General features: G+C 37.4%; 2 protein-coding genes and 1 pseudogene across 3 annotated transcripts; 2 read left to right on the top strand and 1 right to left on the bottom strand.

Annotated features, from left to right (window-relative positions):
* Positions 1-976: 976 nt before the first annotated feature.
* On the bottom strand, positions 977-4748 carry LOC106152371 (peptidyl-prolyl cis-trans isomerase H-like). The gene is made up of 7 exons (XM_013525920.2): positions 4628-4748; positions 4350-4414; positions 3966-4034; positions 3660-3702; positions 3289-3381; positions 1877-1964; positions 977-1474 (listed from the first exon to the last, which is right to left on the bottom strand). Exons 1-7 carry the CDS (start codon positions 4694-4696, stop codon positions 1365-1367), a joined length of 537 nt encoding a protein of 178 aa, XP_013381374.1. The 5' UTR covers positions 4697-4748; the 3' UTR covers positions 977-1364.
* Positions 4749-6015: 1267 nt separating this feature from the next.
* On the top strand, positions 6016-21412 carry LOC106152375 (solute carrier family 25 member 36-A-like). The gene is made up of 7 exons (XM_013525925.2): positions 6016-6202; positions 8103-8330; positions 10710-10787; positions 13174-13274; positions 17194-17260; positions 19626-19894; positions 20154-21412. Exons 1-7 carry the CDS (start codon positions 6159-6161, stop codon positions 20390-20392), a joined length of 1026 nt encoding a protein of 341 aa, XP_013381379.1. The 5' UTR covers positions 6016-6158; the 3' UTR covers positions 20393-21412.
* Positions 21413-22979: 1567 nt separating this feature from the next.
* LOC106152372 (thyroxine 5-deiodinase-like) lies at positions 22980-27189 on the top strand (annotated as a pseudogene). Its single transcript, XR_015331155.1, has 2 exons — positions 22980-23179; positions 24813-27189. The product of XR_015331155.1 is annotated as a thyroxine 5-deiodinase-like (transcript).
* Positions 27190-27525: the final 336 nt, after the last annotated feature.

Genomic DNA, 27525 nt, shown 5'->3' with positions numbered 1-27525 from the left:
CAGAATATTTTCCTCAGCCAGATAAGAATTTTCCTAGTTTAGTTAAAATTAACAGTGCTCGTTTGATAACAGCACGCATAGCCGTTAACCAAAGTATCATATGTGAGATAGATGCTTGTTATTAAAGAGCAGCTGTGTGACGAAATTAATACAATATTTATTATATTATAATACAGATATAATATTTATATCTGTGTAACTTATTTACTTATCTATCTTATGTAATTGTCATTAATCGTAATTATCAATGTCATCAAACTGGCCTTGAACAGCCATGTAAACAGCTATGTAAGGGTGGTTTTAAGTTTTTTTAAAACATATTCTTTTTGTGTAACATGTTTATAGTATGTTTATAGTAAATTTATAATCACACCAAGGTTTATCTCATTGCTTAGATAGAATATTTTATGAGTAATTTTACTAGTACTTATGTTCATTATATAAAGATGGTAATGCACTAACTGTATTGTATCGTCATTTGTATATCATATTGTACAAGGTCATGACAATCTGTGTACCAGTACAGAAATAAATTGAATTGAATTGAAAGTTAATCTCATGCCAAAATTCGCGCTAGACACAGTAGAAAAAATGAATTAGCCGGGCAAATATCATTTTGTGAATATCTTGAAAAATCAATCTGCAAACCTGCGGGTGGGAATGTCTTACTTTCTATCAAGTAGGGTATCATTACGACTTTATATTGGACAGTGACCAAGTAATTCAGCTCAAGGATATTCGATCCAATTTTCTTAATGAGAGGTTTATCCGTGATTGTAACTGACGTACACTAAAGAGCTTATGGCAACATGCAATGGAAGAAACGGCATTATCCAAGCAAGCAGGATATGTTTCAGGAGATTTGTGTAAAAAAAAAAAAAAACATCTTGTGACACAGGCTACCCATAACAAGATTTCAAAACTACCATCAATTTATAAGCAAAGCATATACACAACACTGTAAGCAAGCATCATATTCTTTTCAAAATTTTTATTTTCTATAAAATTTCTAATAAGGTTCCACAGTCATTGAATGCTTCCATCACTGTCTCATCTAATTCACATTGCATTAAATCCAGCTAACTCCTGCAGAGTCCATAGCTACCTTTTAGTTTTGACACTTGAAGCTACGGTATTTCTGCAACTACTGTCCATTTCACATTTTACAGCTCTGAGTCAATTGCCTGCTGATGCTGAAATGAATTTACTCAGCTCTGTCCCAAGCTGTGAATAGTCACCCCTTTCTGGGAATGACCGGCCTTCACAATGACCTAGATATACATCTATATGGGTCACTGACCTACAAAGATCTGTATATGGGTCACTGATCTAATTAAAACACTCCACTGTCTCTTGTAACTCCCTCACATTTCTCCACATTGAGAAATTTGAACTGGAATTTTAGGCTTGTTGTTTGGTCCCGTGGGGACATTCTCTATCTTTCTTAGTACAAGAAGTCCATCAATTATTCTACCTACAATGAAAGTGAGAAATATTTTTTATGCACAAAAAAATAGGAAACAAAAAATAACAAAAAAAAAAAAAAAAAAAAATTAAGCAAAACTAGGCTTGAAGAGTTATAAGACAAAGTAAATTAATATTTTTTATGAACCACTTCTGCAGGTGGTGTTTTCTTCGAAGAAATCCTTCCTTGTAAAATTATGAGGGGTTATGTTTTTTATCAATCTAAACCAAAAACTGCTTCTAAGGAATGAAACAAAGTTCCTTTCAAATGTTCTTACAATTTGAGTAAAAGCCAAAGATTAATTGTGTCCTTAACAATGAATATGTCCCTTCTAAAGCAGCATTTAGAAACAAACTGAAAGAAATAATCATGTCCTGAAATTTGCATATTGATTAAGAAAAAAAAACCTACCAAATACAACATGTTTTCCATCCAAAAAGTCACACTTGGTACAGGTGATAAAAAACTGACAGCCATTGGTGTCTGTGCCACTGTTTGCCTGAAGACAAAAAAAAAAAAAAAAAAAAAAAAAAATGTAATTCATTATATTCACAAATATGGTTCATTTTTGATAATTAAATCTCACATAAGTTTTAGTCTCATCTTAAAAATGTCATTTCACCTAAACTGAGAATATTTTGTTTATACAGCACACAATGAAAGGCGTTCAATGAAAGAAATGTCCTGTCAAATTCAAAATTATTTTAATCAGTTTGTAAAGATCACAATAAGTAGACACATGTATTGAGAATATTTTCTTTATACAGCAAACAAGAAATAGAAAGTCCTGTTACATTCAAAATTTTTCAAATCAGTTATTTTTTATATTCTCAATGAATAGACACATGTGAAGAGCACAGTCCTGTAGTGACCAAATAATAAACTATATACTGCAAAAGCTTAACTTAGTTCCCATACCTACACACACCATCTGTCATCAACCAACCTCGACGGGGACTCTCGCTGAGTGCAATCAGCTTAACTGAATGACACACCTCCTCTTATTTCCAATTTACTCCTACAATCACCAGCTCTTCTATATTCTACTCAATGCAAGGAGGAGGCATGTCATTCAGTTAAAGGGATAATAACTCTTCGTTTTGGCTAAAAAATTAATTTTCCTGGAGTAAACAACAATTTTCCCATACTAACCAATGGTTAATGAATCCATTTCTACATTCAACGTTAGTCCCTGTTTTTTTTTTTTTTTTTTTGTTGTTTTTTTTCCTAAAAAGTTTGGTTTTTTGTTAAAATCTCTGAAGAGATTATAACATAGTATAGCCATCAATGGAGGTCACGTGGTCTGAAGACAAGCTCAGATATCAGAATAATAGCTATAACTGCTGTTTTTGTGGTAAAACAGAATATATAATATTTGTATGAGTTGTTTATAGTGTTTTTATTGTGAAATATAGATCTCATACGAAGAGTTATTATCCCTTTAGGCTGATTGCACACAGTGAGTCCTGCACAGTTGAGCTTATCTATGTAGACCAATGGTGTCTGTTGGAATGGGGCCTTAGGCTCTATTCAGAATAGATGATCCACTTACTGATCCACTGACTAAATATGGCCAACCACAGTTCAAAAGTGATGCCGCTGATTCCTGATGGTCACCCCATCTCCACATGTGCCTTTAAATGGATTAAATCGCTGCTCCAAGGTTTCATTGCTAGACCCCTGCAGCGACGCCGTGTGTGGAACCAATGGCATTACTTTTGAACTGTGATGCCATATTAAGTCGGCAGATCAGTACGTACTCGGATCATCCATTCTGAATAGTGCCTTAGAAAGTATGCAGCCTTAAGTGATGTTTAACCTACCATTGATAAATAACCTGCCCCTACGTGTTTTAATTTGAAGTTTTCATCTGCAAATGAGCTGCCATAGATGCTACATACACCCGTACCATCTCCCTGAAACAGATGTAATAATGTTCCATTAAATACTACAATCTTTATAATAATAATATTAATACTGAATATGATTAGATTTATAATAATAATAATAATAATAATAATAATAATAATAATAATAGTAGTTTTTGTTGTTATTATTATTAATCCCATGCTTTCAAAAGTGTCACCCCATATTTGAGCTGTGGCTCAGTTAGGCCCAGCTCAACTTGGTTGTGAACAGAACCTGAAAATTAAAAACCCACATGTACTGTGGGTATTTCCATACTAGTACTTACATTTACGAAGTCTCCTCCTTGCACCATGAAATCTTTGATTACTCTGAAAATATATTAAAAAAATTACATTATATTTTAAAAATTCTCCTTACTGATGCAGTGTGATAACTGAAAATACTTGAATATTAGTTGAGTAATCTACTTCTTTGGACTAAACAGATGTATAATTTTAGCCCAATAAACATCTTGAGAAAAAACAATGATAACTTTGGCAAAATAATAATTACAAATAATAACCTCAAGCACTTTATTTTCTTTCATTAAATTTAAATTTAACTTAACTGTTAAGTAACAAGAGATATGTACCTGTGAAATGAGCAGCCTTTATATCCTATGGGGACTCCATCCCTTCTATACTCTCCTGTACAGAGCTGCCTGAAGTGGTTTGGAGATTTTCTTATTTACATGTACCAAGTTATAACATACAGGTAATAGTACAATGCACATACATAATTCTATTTTGTAACAATAAGAAGTCATCTGCAGCAACAGCTCATTATTAACTATAACATGTACATCACAGAAAAATAACCGTGTGTGTGTGTGTGTGTGTGAGAGAGAGAGAGAGAGAGAGAGAGAGAGAGATAGATAGTGGGACTGAAATACCTCAACATGTTTCACAAATAAATTGTCCAAGTTTAAGATGGTTACATTGAAACAAATGTGTATGGGGGTACCGGTATTTTATACCTGAAATTTTCAGCCGTCTTGGGGACAACATCAGCAAACAGCTCAAATTTAACGCGTCCAATTTCCTGTAATAAACAAAAACTATTACTCTGACGGGTCATCATTACATCGGTGCATTCAAATATTCAAATTATTATTCTCGAACATAAACAATGCAGTCAATACTTTCAACTCGCGTTTTTTCGAGTGCCACTTTTAACGATCAAGTTGCCAAGCTTTTCTAAACTCATTGTTTATCTAGTTTGGGACGATTTTAATTTGACATTTCACATTCTCACCGTATTTCCGACAGTTATATCAAAGAAAACAACGGGGTTGTTAGGATTTGGTTTCTCCGAGACCGACATGCTTGCGTTGACCTAGTTTTACGGACTGAAAATAAGTACATTCAGCAGCAACAGCCTGATTAAAAAAAAAAGGGAATATTTCAGTGAAAATATTTGCTGCCGTCAAAAATTCAATTTTTGGAATTATATGTTCTTTTCATTTTTCTAGAAAACCAGATGAAAACACAACATAATTTCCAGGTGAGCATCCAATGCTATAGTTGAGCTAGTTAAACCAATCTGAAGTGAAATTGATTGCTTCCCTATAAGACTGAAGTCAACCTAAAATAGGAAAGAAACTTTTTTTTCAAAAGAAAAAAAATGTATTGGGGAAAATCCTCATCGTAAATAAATAAAAAAAAAGAGACGGATGGTGAGTGCATTATCCATCAATTAATACATTATCAACCAATTTTAAAATAAATAGTTAACTGCATGGGCTCATACTGTACATACGGTTATTCTACATGTATATACATGTAATTATTCAAAATATCGATATTTACAAACTTTTTTTCGGTTGAGTACACGTGTATATCAATAACAAATGCATTTATTCAAAATTTCCACATTACATTCGACAAGCTGAAGCGAAATTGAAAACATTTACAATGTACATGTATATATAGCTGTCAAATTTTATGCAAACTAAATGTTTTCTCCTTCGCTATTTAAAAGAAATGTCATCACTATAGATCCGATGCTTACTGGAATAGGCGAGTGATTCCCGTTTTTATTTTATTTTATTTTTTTTTACCGATTCCTGGATAGGAAATGTTGCCCTATTCACCGCGGTGACCCCCTCCCCCATATCTGTATTATCTATCTTACTATTGTATCATATCTTTCTTAAACTCCATTGCCTTGTATGCTTTCGAGTTCAGTCTCTTTATTTTTCTGATGTGTATTAGTTAACAAAATTTTTGTCATCACGGGGCAGGGAAAATTTTTCTGTAATATGTGATTTTTTTCTGACGTACATGTAATATATTTTGTAACATGTGAAAACAACATATGAACTTTTTCCGTAACTTTTCATTTCATACAAATCATTTCTTTCATGAACATTAATAAACATTTGCACGGAGCCCCGTTTTATTTTATAAATGTAGGCTTGCTCTTCAAGAAATCGACGGAAAATTACTGATATATTATGCAGTACTTTTTGTTCCTGTCGATGGTTTCTCGGTCAGTAACTCCATGATTGGCTGACTGAAATTAGGTCAAGTTTCTGTACACGTGCTATAATCATGCCGTGGACATGAAACGAGGTCACGGGGTCAAATTTACAACAAGCCAATAAAACAGCGCGTTTTGAGAGGTGTAGGTTACATTGACCAATCAAAGGCTCGGTTTTATAGACACTCCCATTTTATACCATCACAATGCTCAATGACAACAACATCATGGTATTTATGTAGCCGTCTAGAAGAAGTTGGAAAATTGGGGAAATTGTACAAGCCAGCGTGTTAGACTTAGCGACATGTCTGCCGATTGGAAGACATGGGTTCATCTTATTGCAGGCGGGTGAGTAGACATGAATTCCTGTTTCTTGCAGGGTTAACGGGATCTTTCTGTCTAAAACGTGGTGTGCAATGACCAAGTAATGACAATATAGTAATGCAATGCAGCTGGTCCTGATGTAACAGCAAGGAAATATTTCAAACCATACTCTGTCCCATAATGTTTGATTAACTATCACTTTAGTGGAAATGGTGACTTACAATAATTACTTGATTGTTCGTGCGTTTATTTAGAATTTCGTGGGGGGGGGGGGGGGGGTTCCAAGTTATATAACAATTTCCTGTGGACCCATATCACTTGTATTTTGTTTATGACACTTTTAAGTTATTATTTTCATTGTTTTAAGCACATAGATGCACATGTATATATGATTAAATTACCTGAAGTCTTGATATGTCAAGTATCACCCAAACACTGTCCTTATTAAGATAGTTTGATATTGTGATGTATTCGCAAAAATAGCCTAAACTTGTCCCTTGTGGCAACTCAAGATTACAATCAAGTGTTGCTGTTACAGTTTTATGAGGATAAGGTGGTGAAAGACAAGAGGCTATTTTTCTATTTGATCTGGACTTTTCTATTAAGTCAAGCTTGAGCCTTTTATGTATAAGTATTTGTCAAGGGCTAAGCTGTGAATTCATTTCTTTTATTTCTTGTTGGTGAAATAACTGCAAAGTATAGACGGGGAATTTACTGATGCACACTAAAGGGGGTTTTATTTTCATAAGTACAGAAAGGTGTCATCTGTTGTCATACAAAAGGTCAGCAGAATTCCCTCAGGACAAAATTTTGATGATCTAAATATATTACCAAACCTTTCTTGATTTTGTCACCTTGTACCTATTTACTTCAAGCATTTATTTATTTATTTTGGCTTAGGCCCTAGGTATGAATAAGCTTGTGGTATATTAATGTTACAAGTCCTGGTAATAACAACTAAAGAAGTTCATACAGGAAGTAAATATGATAATGGATTCATGTGAGTCATCATACAGTGGTGTGCTTTTAAAGGATGTGCATTTCTAAAGAGAATGATAAAGAGTAAGAAAATAAATTGTAGAAAGTAATGATGGGATTTCCCTATGGATAATTTGACCTCTCTCTCTCTCTCTCTCTCTCTCTCTTTCTCTCTCTCTATCTGCTTCGGAAACAATCTATGCCCATTAATTCATTATTTCATGGTCACCAGAAAGTATAGGCTATTAACTTATCTGCATGGCCAAAATATACCACATGAGAAGGCCATAAAAATTCAGGAGTAACGGAGGTTTGATTGACTCATCTCACCTTGCGACCACGTGCTCGCTATGTGTGTACGGATCATCAGTGCGAATCCCACACATACATTTGGCATTCTTTCTATCTTGTTAATGTCAGTTAGGGCAACCCCTTAACCCTGATGGACTATTATTTTCGGAGCACCAGGATGTTGCCGACAGCTTAGGTGTCTGACTTGTTCATTAATTGGTTTTGATGCCAGCTACCTTATTGTTCATTAATTGTCATGAATATTAAGTAACAAAGTTTGGATTGGTGGGTTGATAAATAGTTCACTTGAAAATAGGCCTGTGTGTGCGTGCTGTGGTACACGCACGTATGACCAAATGTCACACATTGTGTTAAATCTTCTCCAGAACTGGTCTTAGTTAATGATTAGACAATAAAATTATTATTTGGGGAAGCGCTAACACTCATCAAATTAGCCAAATGCTAAAACTGACTTACTAGTAAGTTGGCTAAACAAAAAAAAAGATGGTTGATTTAACTTGCTTTATTCAAATTTAAACCATTTGGGGAAAAAAAGAGATGAGAAAGCTATGATTTGGCTAAGAGAAAAAAATTGCCACAATACCCCAGATTATTATGTTTACTAATTATAATTGTTTATCTGTTTGTTTTGCAGAGTTGGTGGAACCTGCGGTGCAATACTGACATGCCCTTTAGAGGTTTTAAAGACACGCCAGCAGTCTTCATGCTGCCATTTTTCACAAACGGTCAGCTACGTCCCTTCACCAATGTTCACCACACAACACAGGGCCAAATACAGCACTTCTACCAGTATGGCCGTGATGGTGGATTCCTCCAGTAACGTACCCAATAGACCCCGATTGCAAATTTTAGCTTGTCTCAGGTATTGTTAAGAATATTTCTTAGAACTAGTATTATTATTGATGATAGAATTGATGAAATATTGATATTGATTTATTTTAAAAATTGACATGAAGATGAGGTGTTGTTTGATGAAAGTGTTTTTACCAGGAAATTGGTAGAAAAGATAAACATGTACTTGTATATTCAGACTCTGGATTATTTCTGAAATGGGTCTCTCTCTCTCTTACAGAATTATAGCTAAATGATAGTAGATATCATGGGGGCTGCAGGGGGGGGGGGGGGCACTTCAGCCTGAAACTAATATTTTATTGTCCTTTATGGACTTGTCCTGAAGTCCTGAGGTAATGTTTACATTGGTCAGAGATTCGGCACAGTGGGGGCATGTCCTTAAAACTGTGCACACATTGGGCATTGTTAAAATGGCTTGAACAGGCTTCCTTTACTTGGCATGGTAATTGTATTGTTCAGATGGTAAAGGTGTTAGAGTAGCCAGTTGTGGACTTACGATAGACAAACCATGTGGTGATACCCTTATTAAGAAGATTACAGATGTGTTGCCACTCCGTTAAAATTCTTAGTTTAACTTCTGCTAAATCATAAACCTATCCAAAGACTTAGTTCAGTTTTTTCAATGCCTTTGATCCCTTAGTTTATATTTTTTTCATCCACTGTTTGTGTATGGTAGGAAAAGTTTCAGAACTTCATTTTGCCAAAGATGCATGTTGGTTAGTGCACTTGACATAATTTAGTCAACTATGTTTACTTAAGACAATTCTGCTGGACTAAGGCTGTTGTGGACTTAAGGGATTAAGGTCACACACTTGATAAGAAGTCAGATGTATCTTGCAACGAAAGCCTCATTGTTAGTACTTAGCAGAATTAACAGGTATACCAAAGCCCCGAAAAAATTATAGTTTACGTGAAAAGTCAGCCCATTAAAAATTGACATCTATTTGATATTATTATTGTTTTTTGCAGAACCCACCTTATGCCATGCTAATTATCAGTTTATTCAGTTACTTCAGATGTATATGTTAAAACCAAAAAACAAACGCTTAGGCATGGTCAGCTCACGACTCCTATCTTCCAATTCAGTAACGGTTAACATAAACTGATCCTGGCATAACCGAGCTATTTCGAACAATAAATTTTGTTTTTTGATAATAATAAGAAAGAAGTGTATACAGACAGTGCTAATTTACATATTTCAGATGCCCATATTTACTGTTTATATCAGTAGAGCTGTATCCTCAAATGGATTTGCTTGCTTTGACAAATTATTGATTACATAAGCTCTTGCACAGAGAAATGAGTAAAGGTCAAACAGCTTAAGATGGGATTGAGAAGAAAAGTCAAATGTTGATATTTAAATGTGGCAGAGCCATTGTTTTAACATTGTGTTAAAACATATGACTATGCTTCCTCCCCCACCCCTGTTGTTACTCTGTTTTCTCCCCAAGTATTGAAGTTATGTAACAATATCAGCTGGCAGTGAGAGTGAATTATTTTGTTTACATGAACTATTATTTATAGCAGAATATAATATATGGACCCTGGATTATAATTGCTTGTTTTGAATGAAAGGAAATTGTTGACTGCATGACCTACTGCAGAGAGATTGATTAAAGGCCAAAATGCTTCTTGTTTTTGGAAGTGCATTTACTGCCATGCTACTGTGCATTGAAAGTAAATAGCATTGGTCCTCAGCCGAATCAAATATATAACAGGCCCAGCCAATAGTTACAAAAGGGAGGTTCTTTTTCTGAAACAGTGGACCTTTTACCAATAACCCTTTGAGTACCTAGATAAAATTTAATCCAGAGGGGACCTTTTCCCATCAAATAAAGGGGTTCTTCCACCCCCCCCCCCCTTTTGCCTGGCTATGGGCCTGTACAGATGTTTTAGCAATCTCAAGTAAAGTCTTGACTGCTTCTAAGATAGCACATAGTCAAACATAGAGATATTATTAGATATTTAAAATACTTCATCAGGAGAGTGCATTTGTTTACAATGAAGTTTTTCCAAGCTGATTTGACAGACAGGTTTTGTATACATGTCTGTTTCCTGCTGCTGTCATGTTATGTAGTGCAACCCTGGATGTGCTGCAGCTGGCTGGTTCAATTATCAAAAGCAAATTGACTACGCTTTGCTTTTAAACTTTGTCTTGAATTGTACACCAATGGGAAAAAAAAATCAGCTAACATTTTATGAGTTGCAGACAATTTAGGGAAAACATTTTCATGATTTAAAATTATAACATTTGAAAAAAAAAAACATTAAGGTATGCTGATGCCCTTTTGGATCAAAAACATTGTACTCTTTTTTTTTTTTTTTTTTTTTTTTTTTTACTTCAACTTTTAATATTGCATAATAAACATAGATACATTTCTTACTCCAGGCACATATATAGGACAGAAGGTGGGAGAGCTCTGTTCAAGGGACTGGGACCTAACCTCCTGGGGGTGGCCCCATCAAGGTATGTTTATTTAATTTATCTATATAATTTTATATCTGGGCTGGCACTAGCAATGTCTTTTCTTTAGTCAAATTGTACTTCTTCACCACCTTTTTGACCAAATGGTTTAAATTTGACTAAAATAAGTCAAGTCAACCCTACTAGTATTTTGTTTAGCCAATTTTAGTATATTGTAGCATTTGGCTCAATTGACAGGTGTTACTGCTACCCCAGTAATGTACTTGTTATTTTGTTAATGAGTGTTTTCCTTTTACGTGGACTGTAAGTGTACTTGTGGTTATTGGTTCATGACACACACTTGTGACCTCAGATGGACAAATATATTGTTTTGATCAGAAAGCAGGTAAGATGAATGGGAACAGCCCTCTTAATGTCCACTGGCATTAATTATATATAATGACACATTGCTACAATATTCACTCCTCCGCAACCAGTGGGTTTTGTGTTGGTCCTTGAAAAAATTTATTGATGTGAGTAACAAGCAGGTGGAGCTATTTGGTATTGGGGGAAAAGGGGGAGGGTCTTATTATATATCTCCATTATCCTGCTTCGACAGTTGCACATTTGTTTTCAATTATATCTCCATTATCTGTATGGACACAGCTTGAAAATTGTGTGAAGCTGCTGAAGCCTTCTGGCCAGAAAGCCAGGGCTACTGAATTGTAAGATTTGTCTTTACTGTACCTACAGCAGGTGTCTGCTTTAATAATCCAGCAAATCTTGGGGTCCCCCTAGTCTTCACAAGTTCATTGGCCTGACTTCACTTTTACTGATAGTTGTTGTGGGTTATACACTTTACCAGGGCTAGAGAAAGTTTTATTTATTTATTTATTTATTTATATGCTAGATGTCCACTTACAAAGAATGCCCCTTTTCTGTTTTGTGAAAAGCACTTTTCTGTTTTGTGACAGATGGAAATTTTGTTAAAAAAGAGAGCGAGAAGGCCAGTCTGTGGTCAGTGTCAGACTGGACAGACATTGGTTCTATTTAGTTTTAATTCTTGCCAGTAGTTTTGTGGGGGTCACTGGTCAGAGTGACCGTCAAGTTTTTATCCACATTTTGTGATGGTGAAATGACAACTGCAGCTGCGGAAGGAAGAAGTAGGTTATTGACACGGACACGCGATATCCAGGGACACGCGATATCCAGGGATGCAGGTGCTCTGTTGTGATCAAGTTCATAGTGGCAGATAAATAGACCAACCAAACAGGAGAAGTGGAGATATTGAATATATCTGCTATTGGTTACAATTCCGTCTGGGCAAAAATATAACTGTGTAACAAGTGATGGAAAGAAATCATGATTTTATAAATCAGATGGAAAGTACTGATGTGTAATTAAAACATAACATGATACAATATGAACCTGAAAAGAGAAGGAGTGGCATTTTTTTTTTCTTCAATTCATTGATACACAATTGCCCCCTAGCTGTTGAGTTCAAAAATACATTCTCAGCTTTCAGTGGCTGAACTGTTGCCGCCTGTGTTATTTATAAGCCGTTAGTCCTAAAAATAGACGGGCTCCATTCAATATGTCCTTAGCATAAACAGTCTTTGTGTTGACCTAAAGCAAAGAGCAAGCATTGTGGAAATTGAACATTCTCGTAAACATCACATGATGTAGCTTTTGCACATGTAGATTAGTCAGGTTTGGTTTATGTTTCTGAAGCATTAACCTGTAGTTATTCCCTGGTTTTGTATTTATGCTTCTAAGTCCTGTTTTTTTTTTCCATGTGTAAAAGGTTGTGGCAACTCTGCTGAGTTTAGATATCATTCTGGTTTCATGTAGTGAACAAGTGGTTTCACAGACATGGGGAAGACTTTTAAGGTACTGAAGGTCTTCAGGGGACATGCACAGCAAGAAATCTGCAGGTTTTTCCTTATTCTGTGCTGGTCTTAACTGTTTTATTTTCATAAGCCTATGATTGCCTGCAATTAATTTTTATTTATTTATTGTATTTTCACAAGGACTGCATTATCAAAAAATCTTGCCGGTCCTCTGGCCCTTCAAGTGGTCCTAGCATGTCAGACTGTCAATTTCCCCATGTCTGCTTTTATAATAAAGCTTACTGTACATATTTAGATATTTTCTGAAGCAGTTTGGCAGGTAGCCAGGGGATAATTCAAGACAAATTAATTAAGAAAAAAAAGTGTTTACTGTCTTTTTCTACTGAATAAATCATGAATTGAGGTGGTTTTCCACCTTGTTAAATACTGGCATTAGCATTAGCATTGGACTATTTTATAAGGGTAAAAACATGTTCGAATAAACAAAGATTGTTATTTAATATTTAAAATGCCATTGTTATTTTTTTTTCTCCTTCCCTGCTTCTGATATTACAATGCTGCATATATTATTTCTCATTGTGATTTATCTTCTCTTCCAGGGCTATCTATTTCTTCTCCTATGCCAAATCCAAAAAGTATTTCAACGCTGTCTGTGCACCAGATACGTGGGTCGTCCACCTCAGCTCTGCAGCAGTGGCAGGTAAGAAAGAGCAGTTCACAAGGTTTATGCACCCCCCCCCCCCCTCCCCAATGCATACACACATAACTAAGTACCCTAATTATAAGTATATTACATTGCCTGCACATGCTGGAAATCTCCTGCTACAAGGTCAACGTGAACACAGAGCATGTGCCATGCATGCAGCCAAGTCTGCCAAGGCATGAATCACACTGCACTCGGGCTGTTATGATGTGATCTGTGCCTGATTACCTGTAGTTCTGAGAATTTATGTTACCTGGATCATGGGGAAAGAAGGAAGCATCCTGGTTTGAGATTTGTGTGTGTGTGTGTGAGAGAGAGAGAGAGAAATTGTGTTTCATAAGTCAATGGAGTATTTGAATGCGTTTTCACAACCTACAAGGTCAATAAAAGCTAAAACATTCAAATATATATGATATCGAACTTAATATTTCAAAAGAAATTGACATAACATTTGTACTCCAATTTTTCTATTTATCAAAGTGCAAAATGGCAAAGGCTGAAAAATATGAGCCATTTTCTAGTGAGCAACCAGAATGACACAAGGATCAATAGAGATCTCACGTTTTCCCCTCCCATTCCGACATCAAATAGGCATTAGATAACACCAGAAGGAAGAATGACCTTTTCTCGGTGTGGTGGTTTCTCTGAGCTGTTAAGAGAACAGAAATCCTCCCAGAAATATCAATTTTCTGACAGTTGCTAATTCTGCACCCTGAGGCTCCCATGTTTCAAATACATTATATGTATATTGCGTACCTGGTTGGTTTGTAATAAGGTCATGGAACACGGGGTTGTGTTTACTTTTCATAAATGCTGGTTGTAAATAATGCAGTGATAAACTCGCTGGTCTTCGTTACAGATCGCTGGATGACTCATTTTGTCTTAAACCTAGGAGAAAAGTACTTCATGAATTATGATAGACAAAATGGATCCATTTGCCTTGAAAATTGATTCTTTCGTGGATTTAATGCAGTTGCCCACTGTGCCCCTGTGGTCAAGATAAAAATCTCTCTCACTTTAAACTTATTTATTGAATTAACATTTTTTTGTTGGGTTTTATATTTTTATTTTGAATTCCTTCATTTTGGCTGAATGATGTTTTGTTGCATGATCAAATGGGAAATGAAGCAAGCGAGCTTTATATGACTTTGTACACTTGAACAGCGTTAGTAATCACCCTTTTATGCTGCCAACAACTATGTCTATATTTAAGTCTCTTATAAAGATTATCTTTAGGCTTCTTTTGCTACATGATTACTCAACGTGGCGACTGGGGACGTGATATTTTCCACCATGTGCTCAGAAAGTGATTGGCCCTTTTTCTGCCTGGAATAAACCTAAGAATTTGTGCCAAGAATATTTCAGGATGATATTTCCCTCCATGTGCCTAGAAATTGATTATTTTTGTAATCATTTATCTGCCTATGATTAAGGCCACAACGTTTTTCCCAAAAGGATATTTCATATTGAACCCCCCCCCCCCCCCATCCCAGGTATTAAGAGAATAATTGGTCTCGTCTTCCTGCTTCCAGTCGAAACTAAGCAATCACCACATTTAGGTGGACTTATTATACCCCCTTCCCAACCCCCCCCCCCCCCCACTTACCCCTGTGCTAAGAAAATAATCAGTCTAAAATTGTAGCCTGCATTTCAGTCCAGTCATATGTTCCCAAAATACATATTTCACCGTGATAACACCTCTCCCATTGCATAAAGGATGATGGCCTCATTTTTCTAATGCCAGAAAAAGCAGTGCAACTATCCAAAATATGTATTTCTCAGTTATTTCACCCCGTGTGTTCAGTTGTATGATTGGTCTCTCTGCTCTGACTGCTTCGCAGCCACGCAGGGTTTGCATCCAAAATATACATAGCACGTGCTCTTCAGTTACAACTGTACACGTGCTTGGCGTGAGGAAGAGGAACGCATGCGTGGGTCAAGAAGAGCACATTACTAGAAAGCACAAGAAAGTCATAAACGCTATTGACTTATTTTTGGATCTGGTACCATGCTATTCATGATCAATGAGCATTCATTACATTTTTAAGATGGTTTGTGTATATTTCTTTTCTATTTTTTGAAAGGGGAGATCTTTAAACTGTAAACTCCTAAGGGTACATCAACATTTTCAACTTTTTTTGGGGGGGGGGGGGGGGCAGCAAGATGTGTCCCTCTTAGTCTGCATGTATAGAATTAAGGTGCTCTTGCAGCAGTCATGCATCAAAAAATGTGTAACAATATGAAAACAAAGGGAAAAAATATAAGAAAATCCTTTCCGCCATGTTTGATATCCATTTTTAGCGACCCTAGATATCAAACAGGTTTTTTTCAGTTTATTTAAGCTGTGGAATATTGATGTAAATGTTACAGGGCAAAAAAAAAAAAAATAATAATAAATGTAATCAAGAGTTATCAGAAAATTGATGCAATTTCACCTTACACAAAGGATGGAAAATGATGATAGCAGTGCACATTTTATTGGGGGGAAAAAAAGCTGTCAAACAGGATTGTTGGAGTGCAGATATAGTAGCAGCCGGCCAGAGCAGTCAAAAACAACATCAGACAGTATTTTATATAGTACTGAGTTGACCCAGCTGTGGTGTAAAACAGGAAGCAAGTTGTAAACAAGTAATTTTATATAGACTGACTGCAGCCTCAGAGATTATTCAAAGCTTTTAAGTCAGGGAGCACTTTCAACTGAAGTTTGTTAGCATTTGTGTGCGTGCGCATGTGTTTGAGTGTGTGATGGCAAGTGGTTGACATGCATTTGTGTGACTGAATGCATGTTGCATTTGTTTTCATGTGTTTGCCTCCATATCTGTGTGCATGTGTATATGTGTGCGTGCATATGAAAATACATGTGTGTACGTGTGTATGAAATTTGTGTGCATGCACAGAAGCGTGTGTATATATCTTAACATCTGATGTTGCTTCAATCTCTCCTGACTTCCAAAATTATAGCAAGTATTTGTAAACCTTGCGGTTGATCTACAATAACATCACGCTGCAGAGTTCACTGGGTCAAAGGGAGGCTGGAGATGGCTCTGCTTCTTTTACAGGGTCAGTAGGTTAATATGGGATGCGCAGCAGAGACAGACATTTTTGATTGGTTAGAAAGGAAGTCATTTTTGATATATATTGGAAAGCAACCACGTGTTTAATTATTAAGTAACTGATGCTTTGTGATTGTTTTTAAGTGATAATTTTATAATGACAATGATGATAAAATTAATTTGCATTTACAATTTGCATGTTACAGTAATGGTGCTTTTGTAGTGGGCAGTGCATTAAAATTTTTAATTGAAGTAGAAATGTTGATTGTGACTAAGCGCCTTAAGGCCGAGGTAAAAACATGAGATGAAGTGGTAACATATTAATATTGTATTGTAGGCTTAAAGCAGTTTAATTCAACTGTGTCAGGTTTAGTCATATCATAACACATTTAATATGCAGCTGTTGACCAAGCCAATGTAGCAGCTTTTTAATGTCTGCAAGAACTGGTAAACAAGCAATTTGATCCACCAGCTGTGGCTGTGTTCCCATTCCCAGATAGATCTAACAGGATTGATCCATCTCCAAGGGGGTTTCTTGCTAAATTACTTTCAACTTAAGTGGCTGTCTACCAAAGCTGCTAAATGATAGTTAATTACCCCGTAACAGCTTCAGTAGGCATGCCACACATCTAAACTGCTTAAGTTGATTGCAATTTAGCGCGAATTCCATTGGAGATAGATTGATCCACAATTAGTACGATAGGGTCTGGGAATGGTCCCATCATTTCAAACTGGGTTGAATTTGTTTTTAACCAAATTTAGCCTGAAACTGAAAAAGGCTGATGCTGATGGTTCTAGGAATTGATTGAGATGGTTATAAGTGGACATGCATATCTTTATTCTTTTTGTTTTGTTTTTACCAGGTTTTACGGCTTGTACATTAACAAACCCAATATGGCTAGTCAAGACCAGATTACAGCTAGACCAGAAGTAAGTAGAAAATAGTTTACAAATAAAATAAGAATGATGATATCAGTTATTATTATTATTATTATTATATATGCATAATAAAGTGATTGACTTATAGTTTATTCAAAGACACAAATAATAATAATAATGTATTAATAATAATAATGAATGAGTATTTACAAAAAAAAAAAAACTTGCCCTTTCTTATACCCTTTAAAATATGGAGTCTGTGGGCAATATATTTAGACATGATAGTGCATCCAGGGGAAATTGATACAGATAGAAAGTGTCTTAGACATGCACTTTTAAAATTCCCATTTATTTATTTGCTTTTTTATGGATGTTGCTTGCCCTTAATATTTTGTCTTAGGACTCTCGTTTGTGGAATTTCTCAACCAACGTCACCCTATCTACTTCATATACCAGGCCTAAACCATTTGTATAACTTTTACTGGTAACCCAAATCTTTCCGTTATCCACTGATCCAGACTTAAGCTTTCTGTAATAGCAGTAACTTAACCTTTAGCAAAATGAAAATTTTGCAGCCATATTGCATCAGGAGTCTGCAAGAAAGAAATTTAGCACTGCTAATTTGCAGCCCTATGGCAACAAATTCACAAGAAGGAATTGCACTTTGCAGCAAATTTGCTGCAACTTAACTGCAAATTTGCAGCAGGCCTGATATTTTGCTAATAAGTGTTTCTGTTTATCTTGGGAACCAGCCGTACAAAGTTCTTGCCTAAAAGCAAATATGAAGCCAAATCAGCCAGTGTCTACCCTGAGTGAGGTCAAGAGGTAACCCAGTTTTCATGTCCTAAAATGTGACCTATATAACAGGGATGCTAGTCTTCCGGTTTTTACCGGAATTCCGGTTTTTTGCGTCCAGTTATAAAATTTTCTGGTACTATATTTTGTTCCGGAATTCTCGTTTTTAACGTGGTCGCGGACTGGACGAACGATGCGTCAGAGGAACGTCGCATTTCAACCATTGCGACAGAGCTGCGTTTCAACACAATATCTAGTCACAACCGTAGCACGTGATTTATTTATGGCGCTTGATTGGTTGGAAATGTAGGCTTTAATGTCGGCACCCATGTGGAAAGTTTTGACACCGCGTGCGCGGAATTTTGAACTAAACCAAACTAAATGGATTTCGCGGAGAGGGGAACAGACGATATTAGCCATTACCAATCTTTGAAAATGATAAATGAAAGGGATTAACATTTAGTGACTATCATTATCATGCTGGTGATTATCAAGCTTACGTGAGGGATCATTACTGTCTACTATGGGTGGTAGGTGTTTATGTACTGATGGCACTTCCATCTTGTCAATGTCAAGATTATCCTTGGAAACAACTGTTGAAAATTACCATGAAGTTGTGATGACATATATTGCAATATATTTATTAAATAAAATTTGAAATATAGTAATTGTTTCATAATCAATTTGTATCCCCCCCCCCCCCCCCCCCCGGTCTTTGCCAAAAAAAAGTTCAGGTTTTCTTTCCGGACCCCACTAGCATCCCTGATATAACTAGGAAATAGACCAGGGTACGTGACTGATGAGAGCTCACATTGAATAAGACATGTGCCTCTTCTACCCTAGGTTCTAACTTTTGGTATTGCCAGCTCGACTTTATTCCATATATATGTATATATCCCACATCAGCACTAAAAAAGTAACATATGGAAGGGTATAGTGAGCAAGCTAGCTTTATAGTGCCTTGACATTCAAGGCAGCCGCTTGAGTTGGTCCAGATTATGCAGCAAGTGTGAATGTTGACATAGTGTATTTTAAGGCATAGACTAAAAGAGTAACATTGATGAAGAGAAACAATAAAAACAATAATAAATTGAGCGATTCAGAGGCTGCAGTGGAGTGTTATACTGTATATTTGGTCCCTGTCTAAAATGCTGCTGATTCAGTGATCAAGTTGCTTAAATTTCAACGAAAGCTCATTTAAGTAAATGTGATGTTCAGCGAAGCTTTAGGTTGTTGTGTGTAGGACACAATATTGTGGTAGTGAAGGTTGGGGATAAACCGCAATCTCTTGTCTGATTGTGGCTTAGAAATTGAATAGTTTTATTCCAACATTTTGTTTGTAACTCCCATCTGTTGAAGTAACTAAATATGTCAGTCTTTCAACAGCCATTATGTTTATCCATCCTCATTATTTGTACGAAATTGTCTGTCTCAATTTCCATGAATTTTACAATTTAATAAATAATAAATTAACTTAATACTACATGTTCTAACATTTATAGTAAGCTAAATATTGCGTAGTTTACCATTTAATATTCAATGAATTAGCCTAACATCAAATTATTTTTATTATTATTATTATTATTATTATTAGTAGTAGTAGTAGTACACTTTTTTCCAGAAAAAATGGCTCTCTCACCATGCGGCAGTGCATCTTAAAAATTGGAAGGACGCAGGGCATTCCGGGCTTTTACAAGGGCATCACTGCCTCCTACTACGGGATATCAGAGACAATGATCCACTTTGTGATCTACGAATACGTTAAACGATACCTAGTCGAGTATGGCGGGAGCACGCTGGCGGAAGACAGGACTTTCTCAGACTTCTTCAGGTTCATGGCTGCCGGCGCGATTTCCAAGACCATTGCTTCCTGCATTGCATATCCACACGGTTAGTTTAAATGTTATTGGTATTTGGCATCTTATTGTTATAATCCTGTAATAATATAAAAATAGTTTTCACATTGATTTTAGAATAATGTTTGTATAAGTTCAATGCGGTTTCTAAATATTTCTCTTAATTTTTCCCCCATTTTAGGAACTTGCACCGATGCAACTTGAATAAACTACGCAGCATTTTCAGAAAACCTGTTGTAAACGGTAAAAACCTTCTTATCCATCTGATTTCTTTTTTATTTTCATATATTCAGAAGTTGCCAGGACGCGACTGAGAGAAGAAGGAAACAAGTATAAATCGTTCTTCCAGACGCTAGGTACGGTGCTACGCGAGGAGGGTCGGCGCGGTCTGTACCGCGGCCTCGGAACTCAACTTGTCCGCCAAATTCCAAACACAGCCGTTATGATGTCCACGTATGAGGCCACAGTGTACGTCTTGACGAAATTCTGTGGCAACGGTTACCATGACGACGATGATTATGATAATGATTGAAGGACGCATGCGCGAAGGAAGGGGTGTGAAGTAAAAGGGGAGAGTATGTTCGAAATCCATTTCAGTTTCCGGCGTTGGACACGGATATTGTCGAGAAATTCTGCTGAGGAGAGGACATGAAATGGGTGCTGTTTGTTCATCGAGGCATTGCTGCTGATGACTGTCTTGGAAAGTCTACAAGGACGGAAGTCTCTACGCCAGTCAATAAGATTCATATAGAGTCGATACGGTCAATAAGGTTCATATATAGAATGGATATTGTCAATAAGATTCATATAGAACCCATACACGTGTTTTACAGCATATTGTTCTATCATTTATTTTATTTGGTTGTTTATTTATTTATTTGATTTATTTTATACAAGTATGTTTAAAGTAAAAAAAAAGTTTTGTATCTTTGAAATGTGCTGGAAGTGACAGCGGTCAACAAAAAAACCTTCTTGACTTCCAGATTCTCTACTTAAAATACGTAAGGCTGTGTTCATGTTCTTGCATAATTGTGATTATTTATTTTAAAGCAAAATTTTACTGAAAGTTATTTTTACTACGTTTTGTTTACAGAAAATCTGTACATTGTTTCACTTGCAGTGTTTTCTTGCCAAAAATAGTTGAAAGAAATTATACGAACTGTGCTTGTGGCACATATGGGATATGTTCTTTTCGAAAATTTAAAGAGTCGGTAAAAACTTAGAAGCGACCACATTTATGTTTTTTTAGCGTTACCTCTTACGTAGAATTTGTTGGAACGGGTATTGTAGTAGTATGTTACTCCAGAAAACAGTATTAGAAAAGACGTCGTTCATTACTTCATGGATATAGATGACGTGAACATATGAGCCGCAAGATGGCAGCACTAATCGACTATCAAATCCCAAGTGTGGAATTTGCTATTTATTCAACAAGGACTTGAGGAATCCCCGCAAAACTGGCTAAAACAGTGCAATGAAGATCTATCGTATATACGCTGTACATATTGTATACAGTGTTGTACATAAAAATACAATTAAATTTATAAATCGATTTCATCTTTTTGTCGTTCATTTATATTTTATGAAGTAACAACCGAACGCGGTCTTTGCTTCACGTGTGCCAGAGATTAAACTGGTCCCCTCTTGAAATTAGAATGTTGACTAGCTGAATAAAAGTTATAAACCGTACCAAATGGCACCCTTCGCCCTCTAAGGGTCTATTCCCACAACTTTAGATCGATCTATCACCGCGGGGAGTCTCACTAGATTACTGTCAGATAATCCCCCTAAGTGTCCGTCCCCGCCTACTACAAGCTATAAGGGGTAGTTAACTTTCGTGTCCGCCCGGCTGACAGCTATTTAGCGTGAACCCCCAGGGAGTTAGGTCGATCTAAAGTAGGTCAATCTAATCTATGGAAATGGGGTGTAAAATAGCAATGCCAACCGGGTTGTTGGGGGGGGGGGGGGTCGCATCCGCGGACCCCCCCCCCCCTTCAAATAATCTTAGATCCGCCCCTGTCTTATGTGGTGAATGAACGCACTAGGGCCACTGTCATAACCCGATTGCTTTCCCTCAAAATAAATATTTTAAATCAAGATTAAGATGCATTCTTTGCTTTTAATCTATCGTAATTATTTAGCACCAGCTGGAAACGATATTCATACCGTTACATGTGGCTTGCGGCCAACCTGGACATAGGCCTTTATCAGACTGATAGAGTTGTTGCTAACTTAAGTTCTATAAAATATTTCTGCTTGTGGTAAATGCTAAGCATATATGATCCAACAACCAAGCTAATTAATGAACGTTTTTGTTCGTTTATTCCTCTTTGTTTTAAGGGAACCGATGGCGCTATTATTGTTTCTTTGACATAAAAGACGGTCGAATAACGACTGAAATTAGGGCCGTGGCAAAATGACTTATTTCAAGTTCAAATTATCTTACCACTGAGAAGTGCCGACCAAAAAAAGCCATAAAGTGACCATCTCCAGTATTACCAGTAGACTTACCAGTAGACTTGTCATCAAGAAAAGTTGCGGTTATATGTAAAGACATCCCCGGGTGGTGGTGGTGGGGGTGGGGGTGGTGGGGGGGGGGCATGCGGTATGAATTTTTTTTCTTGTCCTAAAACAATTCGGTCTCTAGTTGGGTTCTTTATAAAATAAAACCAAAAATCCAACTCATCATAACAACGAAATTTGTAGAGAATCCCATTGCTTTATTTATAACCCTTAATTTGCAGAAAATATTGTCGACTCTGAATACAAATGACATAGCGTTAACCTAGATGAAGGAGACTACAGTGACCTTGTCTGAGGACGGCAGATTAGAGCTCCTGCCGATGTCATGACGTCTGTCTAGAAAGATAAAACCCTAATTTCTTTAATTTTGTCTCCAGAATTGCATTCCTGCGACGAGAAAGATCCACCATGAATAACTGTAATGTATTATTATTATTATTATTATTATTATTATTATTATTATTATGAGAGGTGGTGAAAATCATCAATTCGACTCAAAAGCAAAAGAAATTGACGATCTCGGTCCAAAAGAAGGAATGATATCGCCCAAGCCGCTATTAATAGCAGCGGCCTGGGGAGGCCACCGATCATGTGACAGAAATCAACAAGCCTCGACGTGACCCAGAATTTGACCTGGACTGAATGAACGCTCTGTTTACATGATGATATGCAATAATTTCCATACAGCTGTTAACAATTAGTGAACACGTGATCTGTACATACGCAGACAGCGAGACGGCGAGACAGCGTTCTTCAAAGCGTACATTACAGAGATGGAAGGAACGGTTTGAAACAGGTAGGTTTCTTTTTCTCTTTCTCTAGCTCTTTAATTATCTCTTTCGATCTTTTTCTCTAGCGCGACACATATGCACACCACACACAAAGAAGGAAAACAAACATACCCTCACGAGTAGGCATATTTCAGGCCCGTCGTCCTGGGGGTGGGGGGGGGGGTCGAAAGAACTCTCCTTTTTGCCAGAAAGAGGTCCCCACTGGGTAAAAAATTTGCCAAGGTACACGGAGGTTTCATGGTGAAAGGTTCACTATTTCAGAAAAAAATTTAATTGCTGGTTACGGGCCTGCATTTCTCTCTGGTGAGCTCTCACACACACATGCACAGACGTTTTCTGTCACTTACCGTGCTCTCTCTCTCTCTCTCTCTCTCTCTCTCTCTCTCACACGGGAGTGCACTCGTGTACACATGCATAAATCCATATCCACACACCCTCTCTCTGATGCTCTTTCTCGACTTATCTCTCTCTCTCTCTCTCTCTCTCTCTCTCAGACACACACACACACACATACACACATGCACACACACACACACACACCACCGGTAAAACGTCGCAACAAACATCTGAGCCAGTGTAACGCGCCACAGAGAGTCCCCCGTGATGGAGAGGCCGCTTCCCCTTCATTTGTACAGGTAAGCTTAGCCCTAGATTTTGACTCGATTAGGTCAGGCTAACCACAGTAATTGCGAAATGGTCGACGGATTTTCTGTTACACGGACCCTCAGTTTCGTTACACCCAGGGGCTGACCCAGGGTTATTTGAAGGTGAGGTTTAATTTTTTTTAGGAATGGCAGGCCTCGGATGCAAAGCCTCTCCTCGCCCTCCCCCCTCCACCCCCTCTCCCCTGCTGAAGGGCCTCGTGATTTTTTTTTTTTTTTTTGTCTTTTAGACGGCAACTGGTGACATTGGCTACAGTTTTGAAATATGGTTCTAATTTCAAAAGGGGGATACTGGTGAGATTTTTTTTAATAAAACGAATCCGGGGGGGGGGGGGGAGGACACCCCTGACCCCCACCCCCCAATCCGCCACTGACACCGGTGTCTAAGCCTGCTGCAGGCGACTTTACCTGATATAGATTGACGAAGTGAATGTTGCTCAAATTCAATGACAGTCATGCAGTACTCTCGACTATGGATTTTTTTGCATACAACTTAGTACACGTAGGGCCTACATGTATCGTACTCTATTTGTGTGCTTGTTGTTTGGTTACATCCCTATACGTCCCCGCACCGGTACATCCCCGCACCAATACTCCCCCACATCATTGCTTCCCCGCATCGATACTGAGGGGGAGTATCGGTACAGGGAAGAATCGGTGCGGGGGAGTATTGGTGCAGGGGTCTATCGGTGTGGGGTAGTATCGATGCGCATAATACAAAAAATTACTAAGGGGGAGTATCGGTGCGGGGGAGTATCGACATGACCCCTGTTTTTTTTAGTAATTATACCTTAGTCCAAAAATATAGGCAATCTAAGTCCATCATTAGGCCTACAGTACAACACCTGTAATTTTTTATCAATGTTTTATAGGCCTATATCTTAACAAGGATATGTTTCATAAGCATTTATTTTTATTTATTTATTTCAGTTGGCTTTGAATCATTGATCCTCATTTTCTTTCATTTGTTTTTCAGTTCTTTCAGTCTTCGGTTTTTCAGTTCCCGTTCAAAATGGCGACACTCCCGGCTAAGGTTGTGGCGGTCGTGTCTAACAACATTCAGGTGGCGTTCATGCTGATTTTGGGTCTTTTGATTCCAAACTTTGCGAAACGTTTCTTCTTCAAAAGACGCCTTCCCTATATAAGTGAAGAAAAACAACAATGGATGAAAAGTATGACAGATCCGGACGCTTTCGCCGAGTCAGCTTTTACTTGGCAACAGGCCAAAACGCGCTGGCTTCGAGGAATGCAGGTCCTTTACTCAAAGGCAGACGAAGGTTGTTTGGCGCCAAACGTCCCATTATTTCGTATCCAAGACAAGTCGAAGTGTCGTCTGCTCGACTTTGCCAAAACGGGTCGCCCTCTGGTGGTCAACTTTGGAAGCTGCAGCTGACCCCCGTTCATCGCAAAATTGGACGCCTTCAAGGAGTTGGTGACCAAATTTGCAGATATCGCTGACTTTATCACTATCTACATTCAGGAAGCGCACCCATTTGAAGGATGGTACATCGCCACAAAACGGTATAATCTACACCGACACAAAACTCTCGAGGATCGCTGTCAGGCGGCGGCCATGTTGGATGAAGAAAATCTTCCCTGCCCATTGCTTGTCGATGGTATGGACAACGCCGCGCAGAGAGCTTACGGGGCTTTTCCAGAACGACTGTACATCGTGAAGGATGGCCGCGTAGCTTATGAAGGAGGCTTGGGCCCGGATAAATACAGGCTAGAAGAAGTGGAAGCTTGGTTGGAATCGCATTAGGCATTTGAACGTAAAGACCAACATTTGTGGAAGTTTTAATCCCTGACACCGACAAGCTCTGTTTACACTTTCTGAGCAACAGACTCTCATATGGAAATGCCCAATTCTGTTGCAAGTAATCAGCCGTAAAGAAAAAGTCCTATGGGCCAATTTTGTATAGACTATAAGATCTTTTCGTAAGGGAAAACCGTGTCCATACGGATAAAGCAACTCAACACACAGATAAATGCACATGTATATCCTTGCCAGAAATCCAAGTGATTTACTACGAATTATTAGAACCCCCTTTACACTGGACGGCGTCCTTTCTGCGTGCTTTGTGCGACCATGAAATTGGCATCGCTGTGGTCGTAGAAAGGAGGCACAAGCATCGCTTTGCTTACTGAATGAATTCGAAGTTATCGGCCAGTTTTCGGCACGTACACGTGAAGTTTTTTTTTTTTTTACTCTCAAACGGGGTCGTTAAAAGCTTCAACTGCCAAAATCTTTTCTGCGACGCAGAAAAAAAAACACCGTCCAGTATGAATGAGGCTTAAGTCACTGTGTCGCTAGGTCCCCTTTGAATAGCTAGATCACTCTACCCATAAACGTGGTTGGGTGAGAACCAAACCGTTCTATCAATGCTTCTAGCTCCAACTTGTGGTTTTGAGATTTTGGCAGTTGAAGCTTTTAACGTCCCTTAAGTAGTACGACAGAGCAAATTCTCAACTTTTCAGCGATACCAATGCCACCAACACTGATAAAAATGGAGATAAAACGTTTAAAATTTTCCCGTCCCCAAAAGTTCACAGCCCGGTGGAAAATGGCACTCGGAGGCTGTGATACTGAAGAAAGATCTATCTACCGTTTGGCTCTCGTGCCGAAAGATTAACCGTGCTTTTTATCTTTAAATTTGTGCCATCAATGAATCCCCGAACTGCTAGCTCAGTTTTGTCGATAGATATATTCCTGTTGAAGGTCTTAATAATGATGGGTCTTCCTAGCGATAAAACTTTACCAATCTCGCTCATATCACAAGTTTTTGATTGTTTAATCTTATTACTGGAGGTAATGTCTTTTTACTTTTGTTGAAACATAATGAAACATTGGGCGCTGGTCTTAAGACCGCTTTATTTTAAATCAAATCGAAGTTCAATCGATTCGAGTATCTATTAATCATAAATTTGATAAGCAAATTTTCATCTTTTTTTACAATATAGGTAATTCCATTATAACAAAGGAAGATAAACCATTAATATTTCATGACGAAAGAAACATTTGTTATACTCATATGTAACCATATAATAATCAGAAACATAATACGGTGGTGTTTGAGAGGGTATTAAGCTCAAGGTAGGAAGAACTGAACGTTTTGTATAATTTTTATTTCAATCATGCATGTAAGAGGAGTAATTTTCCACAGTAATTGTGTTGATTCCTCCATGATGGTGATGTTTTAATGGCTGTGGGCGGAAATATCACTTGATCTATCGGCATCAGCGCAATCAATGGGATGCATTCTCTTTCCTGTATAGGGCCCTACAAGTTTGGATTTCTGTCAAACAAATCTTCACCATGAATTATAATAAAATAAAGCAATGTAGAAAACTGCCACCGGTATTCGGTCGTCTTATTATTGTTTTTTTAAAGCAGAGGTATAAAATTAGATTTATGACACCATTTTTCATACAGAATGTTGTCTGTGAAACGGTGCTGTACAATTGAAAAACATTCTATTTGCTGTGTTACACCTTGGATTTCTATAAATTAATTTTTGTGATAATGAAAAAGGAATAAACGTAAATAAATGAATAACCCGCAAGTCTGATTTAAAGAGGAAAAAATTTTTATATGTGTGTGCGTGTGCATTTGCGTGCGTCTCCCTTGGATTTCCAATGATAATCGCCTAAATAGTCGGGATAGGTAAGATTTGAACCGACTATTTTTC

The sequence above is a fragment of the Lingula anatina genome, chromosome 9, assembly GCF_051362555.1.
Source record: "Lingula anatina isolate TDL-2025a chromosome 9, LinAna3.0, whole genome shotgun sequence".
In the NCBI taxonomy this organism is placed as follows: Eukaryota; Metazoa; Brachiopoda; class Lingulata; order Lingulida; family Lingulidae; genus Lingula; species Lingula anatina.
This window is presented reverse-complemented; position numbering and strand designations above follow the sequence as displayed.

Excerpts from the sequence above, each read along its gene's own strand:
- LOC106152371 (XM_013525920.2), bottom strand. The coding sequence starts at position 4,696 with ATGTCGGTCTCGGAGAAACCAAATCCTAACAACCCCGTTGTTTTCTTT. Across the intron at positions 3,703-3,965 it reads AAAGGCTGCTCATTTCACAG|AGTAATCAAAGATTTCATGG; the intron begins GTACATATCTCT and ends ATATATTTTCAG. Across the intron at positions 1,475-1,876 it reads TGGAAAACATGTTGTATTTG|GTAGAATAATTGATGGACTT; the intron begins GTAGGTTTTTTT and ends CTTTCATTGTAG.
- LOC106152375 (XM_013525925.2), top strand. The coding sequence starts at position 6,159 with ATGTCTGCCGATTGGAAGACATGGGTTCATCTTATTGCAGGCGG. Across the intron at positions 13,275-17,193 it reads CAGCTCTGCAGCAGTGGCAG|GTTTTACGGCTTGTACATTA; the intron begins GTAAGAAAGAGC and ends TGTTTTTACCAG. Across the intron at positions 19,895-20,153 it reads CTGCATTGCATATCCACACG|AAGTTGCCAGGACGCGACTG; the intron begins GTTAGTTTAAAT and ends TCATATATTCAG.